We start from the raw sequence: 5,061 nt of genomic DNA on the forward strand, positions 1-5,061 counted from the left end.
GTTATTAGCCCCATTTTGAGCAAACAGAGGGTCGGAGAATGAGGGTACATGCTTACAGAAGAGCATGCCGCTGGGTTAGTGCAGGTTAAGTGGGATACCTTTATAAGCACCGCTCACGTGCCCAGCATGTGGGTCGGAGCTCGGTATATGGTCACTATTATCATTTCCCGGGCGGGACTGGGTGACCGTGCAGGTCTCTGATGCCCTCTGGGCCCAGGGCCCTACAACCTGCCAGCCACCACATCACATGAGCCAGACTATCTTTAGCCAGGGATATATTTATATCCCGGGGAAGTGTTTTTCCGCTGCTACCGGGGAGCCCCGGAGTCCGTGGCCGCTGCATCCAGGCCCCCCGCGGCAGCCCCCCGCCCTCCGGCTCGCCATGCTTCCCAGTCCGCAGGTCCCGGTGCAGGTGTGGGTGGGCGGCCAGCTCTTCCAGGCCGACCGGGCCCTGCTGGTGGAGCACTGCGGCTTCTTCCGCGGCCTCTTCCGCTCGGGCATGCGGGAGGCGCGCGCGGCCGAGGTGCGGCTGGGCGCGCTGAGCCCCGGCGGCTTCCGCACCACGCTGCGGGTGCTGCGCGGCGAGCGGCCGGCGCTGGAGGCCGCCGACGACCTGCTGCAGGCCGTGGAGTGCGCCGCCTTCCTGCAGGCGCCGGCGCTGGCGCGCTTCCTGGAGCACAGCCTCACGGCCGACAACTGCGCGCTGCTGTGCGACGCGGCCGCCGCCTTCGGCCTGCGGGACGTGTTCCACGGCGCCGCGCTCTTCATCCGCGACGGCGCGCGCGAGCTGGCGGCCGAGCTGGCGCTGCCCGAGGCCCGCGCCTACGTGGCGGCGCTGCGGCCCAGCAGCTACGTGGCCGTGAGCACGCACACGCCCGCGCCCGGCTTCCTGGAGGACGAGTCGCGCACCGTGTGCTACCTGGACGAGGAGGAGAACGCGTGGCGCACGCTGGCCGCGCTGCCCCTGGAGGCCAGCACGCTGCTGGCGGGGGTGGCCACGCTGGGCAACAAGCTCTACATCGTGGGGGGCGTGCGGGGCGCCAGTAAGGAGGTGGTGGAGCTCGGCTTCTGCTACGACCCCGACGGCGGCACGTGGTGCGAGTTCCCCAGCCCGCACCAGCCGCGCTACGACACCGCGCTGGCCGGCTTCGATGGCCGCCTCTACGCCATCGGGGGCGAGTTCCAGAGGACGGCCATGAGCTCCGTGGAGCGCTACGACCCGGCCACGGGCTGCTGGAGCTTCGTGGCCGACCTGCCGCAGCCGGCTGCTGGCGTGCCCTGCGCCCAGGCGCGCGGCCGCCTCTTCGTGTGTCTGTGGCGGCCGGCGGACACCACGGCTGTCGTGGAGTACACGGTGCGGACCGACGCGTGGCTGCCGGTGGCCGACCTGCAGCGTCCGCAGAGCTACGGCCACTTCATGGTGGCCCACCGGGACAGCCTCTACGTGGTGCGCAACGGACCGTCGGATGACTTCCTGCACTGTGCCATCGACTGCCTCAACCTGGCCACGGGCCAGTGGACGGCGCTGCCCGGCCAGTTTGTCAACAGCAAGGGAGCCCTCTTTACGGCGGTAGTACGCGGCGACACCGTCTATACTGTCAACCGCATGTTCACGCTGCTCTATGCCATCGAGGGCAGCACCTGGCGGCTGCTCAGGGAAAAGGCGGGCTTCCCACGGCCCGGCTCTTTGCAAACCTTTCTCCTGAGGCTGCCTCGTGGTGCTCCGGGGCCTGTGGCCTTGACAACGCCTGAACTGTGACTCTTGGGCCGGGCTTTAGGAGGGGACGACCTCCTGAGTCTTCCCTGAGCTATGGCTGAGTCTACGAGGCTGGCCTTGGTTTGGCAGGGAACTTAACTCTCTCTGGTTGCGACGTCTGAATCTCATGTCTTTTGGTGGTGTGAACATGTCCAAGAAACTCAGGGAGCAATGCTGGGGTTTGAGCCCTCAAATGATTTGAGCTTTTCTGAGAGCTGGGGGTCACAGTGTCAGTGGAAAGGATAGGGGGGTGGGATTTCTATCATCTAGGCTTGTAGGTGAATGGGCCAGTAATGGAGCATGGCTAGGAGTGGGTTAAACTGCCAATCACTAGGCAAGAATTAGGCAACTACTGTGGGCCTTGCATCGTGCTTGCCCTAATGTAATCCGTAGTTGCCCGACGGGGGGGGGTCCACAAAGCTTAGAATTTCATCCAGAACAACTCATCTTAACAGAACATTTACAGGACAACAAAAGGCTTACATGTACTTGTCTTGGTCCACAAAGGGTTGAAGGCAATGTGCAAAAACAAACAAACGCCTTCCACCACCACCCCCCCCCCCCATACACAATATATATAAAACAAAGTACTGAGGAGATCAGGGCAAAGGAAAATGGGGAGAGGAAAAGGACCTAACTCCAGGAAGGAGGGTATACTAACTCTGTGAGGAAGATAAGCAGGATAATTAGCTGATGAAAGGGGAGGTTCATCTGGTGGAGACAAGGAGAGCTCAGGAGAGGAGAGATGGGGAAAAGGCTTAAGCAAATGGGAAGCGTCTCTGTGAGCCCAGGCTTTAAGGCAGAGCAGCTACGGATGGAGGCATTCCAGGAGGGGGCAAGGCTGGGCTGGCTTATAGAGACAGTAGCTGAACTGAACCTGGAGTGAGACCTATGAGGAAAAAAGGGGTTCTCACACCCCTTATGGGGTGTGGCCCTGCAGGGGAGTTCCCAGTTGGAAGCCCTTGTCCACTCCCTTTTTACCGCCACCACAGGGGCAGTGGGTTATTAACTTCCATGATTACAGGTCACTCAATGTATGAGCCAATCCTGGCCAGGTCTGATGGCCTCATCTTAACCTTCCCCCACATTCTACAGGTTAATTCTGTCTTCCAGCCTCTGCTCCTGCTGTTCCCTGGGCCTGGAATGCCTTTCCTCTTCTCTTTCTGTCGGCTCTGTGCTCACTTCCTCTGTGCAGGGTTGGCTGTTACTGACCTTAGCTGCCTACATTGCTTACTGGACCCCTGACACTCATTCTCTGTGTGTGTGTTTGCACGTGTGTGTGCTGCCACACAAGTATGCGGATAGCAAGGGTAGAGATCCCATAGTGCTGTCAGTTGAGCTGGGCACTTTCCTACCTACAAAATAATATGATGAGGTCCTGACAGGCTATAGAGGCCACTAGTTAGGGACCTGGTGTTAGATGAAGACTCTTGTCCCTCCTTTAGAGTACCCCACCCTGGCTCCTGGTCAGATTCCCACTCCATCCTCCATCTTTTCCATGCCCCTGGGTAGACTTCTCTGCGTGGTCCTGAAAGGTCTCCATCCTCCAGAACCCGAGGCCCATGGAAAATCCTGGCCTCATCACAAATGGAGAATGCAGCATCAGCACGGCACCTCCTGGACATGGAGTCTAGTATTGGGGCTGCCCTACCTGCCTTTCCCCTGATCCATGTCCCAAGCCTTGGAGAATGCAGCCCTCAGAAGCCTGGGACCTTCTAGCCTTGGAGTAGCCTAATGTGATGAGTCACAACAATGAATCCTGGCTTTTGCATCCTATGAATGATGTGCGAAGTCCTTTCATGTCCCTCTTCCCACTGCAGCCCTACCTCAGTCTTGGAGTTGGGTGCCTTCTCCCTGTGGCAGAAGAGATATGTGAGGCTCCGAGGCAGATTGCCTGGCCCAAAGCCACTGGCCCATGCCAAAGTATGGCAGAGTCCTCATTTTGGGGTTTTGTCAAAGCATAACTTTTATCCAGGGTTTATTTAACTCTAGTAAGGGAACCAGAGGAATTGTAAAGCTGGTTTATCAAAGGAGCATTTGAAATACAGAGATTTGTGTATTTAGTTGGGAAAGACATACTGAAATAAGTTTGCTAAGGTAAGAAATGAAGCTGATTAATGTCTTACAGGGCAATAAAACCATAAATTTTGTGGTTCTCTACTGGACTAAAATCCTTTGCCTCTTCACATACATGCATATTCCTATTTGTACATGCAACCACATAGTAGCATGTAAGTTCTCAAAATCAGGACACTGATCAATAATAAACTATAAAAACAGAGGTATATTCCCCTAGAGAATTGCGTAACTCTTAGCTCTTCAATTCTGCCCAGAAAGACATTGAAAGGACACGCAGTCCTCCTTTTGCCTACTTAACAACATAGTGATCTCTGCTCAGTCGGGGGCTGACCATCCTGAGACTTGCAATCTCAAGATCTACCAGCTCATTTGCTCTCAATCCACAGAGCTTCGTGTTTGTCAGCTTTTGCAGCTGGTTGCATGGACCAGCCCAGATGGGGCCTGCTGGCTTCTGAGACTTGGTTGTTCCTTGATCCGGAGCAGCCCTTTCTGGGGTGTCTTTTGGGCATAGTAATAATGCGATGTTTACAGCTTTCCCACAGTTGACTTATTTAAGCGTTGTCAGAATTTTAAGTGATAGACATCTCAGCAACACTTCTACTCCCTTCTTAAAGAAGAAGGAGGAAAAATAACAAAACACCGAAAGGTTATGAGATTGAAAGAGGCACAATTAGGAAGTAGCGGAGCCCAGCTTTGAACCCAGGACCACATGCTTATCTTCTGTTGTTGCCTCCTTGCTTGGCTGACGTTCTAGGATGGACAGGGTGTTTCTGCCTGTCTCCTTAGCACTCCCCTCCATTACCTTCTCTCAGCACCTCTACTTCTTGTAGTTCATCTATTTTCCTGGACCCAGCCCTTTTCCTCCTCTTCCAATAGGAATATTAACTGTCCTGGGTTCTTCTGCCTTAGGATCTAGCTAGGAGACTACTGGCCCACTTCCCAAGAGTGTTAATGACTGGTTGAGGCCCTGGGGGTGTTTGCACTTTCACAGATACTCCCTCGGAAGTTTTCGTAACTCAGCCCATCATCTTCTCTGGCCTCAAAGGTCAGACTCCGTTGTTCCTCCCACAACCCAGCATGCTTGGCAAGGATTGTAACCATGCCTGGTTTGCAGGTAAGGAAATCTCTCTGTCCCAGCCCAGAGGCCCACTGTGAGAAATCTGTCACTCCAGAGAGATTTATATGTGGCACACGCGCACACACGCACGCGCACAATACAGCAAGGA

The 5,061-nt window shown here is 55.8% G+C and overlaps 1 protein-coding gene across 1 annotated transcript; it reads left to right on the forward strand.

Annotated features, from left to right (window-relative positions):
* Nucleotides 1-328: 328 nt before the first annotated feature.
* On the forward strand, nt 329-2,331 carry KBTBD13 (kelch repeat and BTB domain containing 13). Its single transcript, XM_036304714.1, has one exon. It carries the CDS (start codon nt 383-385, stop codon nt 1,757-1,759), a length of 1,377 nt encoding a protein of 458 aa, XP_036160607.1. The 5' UTR covers nt 329-382; the 3' UTR covers nt 1,760-2,331.
* Nucleotides 2,332-5,061: the final 2,730 nt, after the last annotated feature.

Source organism: Myotis myotis, unplaced genomic scaffold (genome assembly GCF_014108235.1).
Source record: "Myotis myotis isolate mMyoMyo1 unplaced genomic scaffold, mMyoMyo1.p scaffold_m19_p_1, whole genome shotgun sequence".
NCBI lineage: Eukaryota > Metazoa > Chordata > Mammalia > Chiroptera > Vespertilionidae > Myotis > Myotis myotis.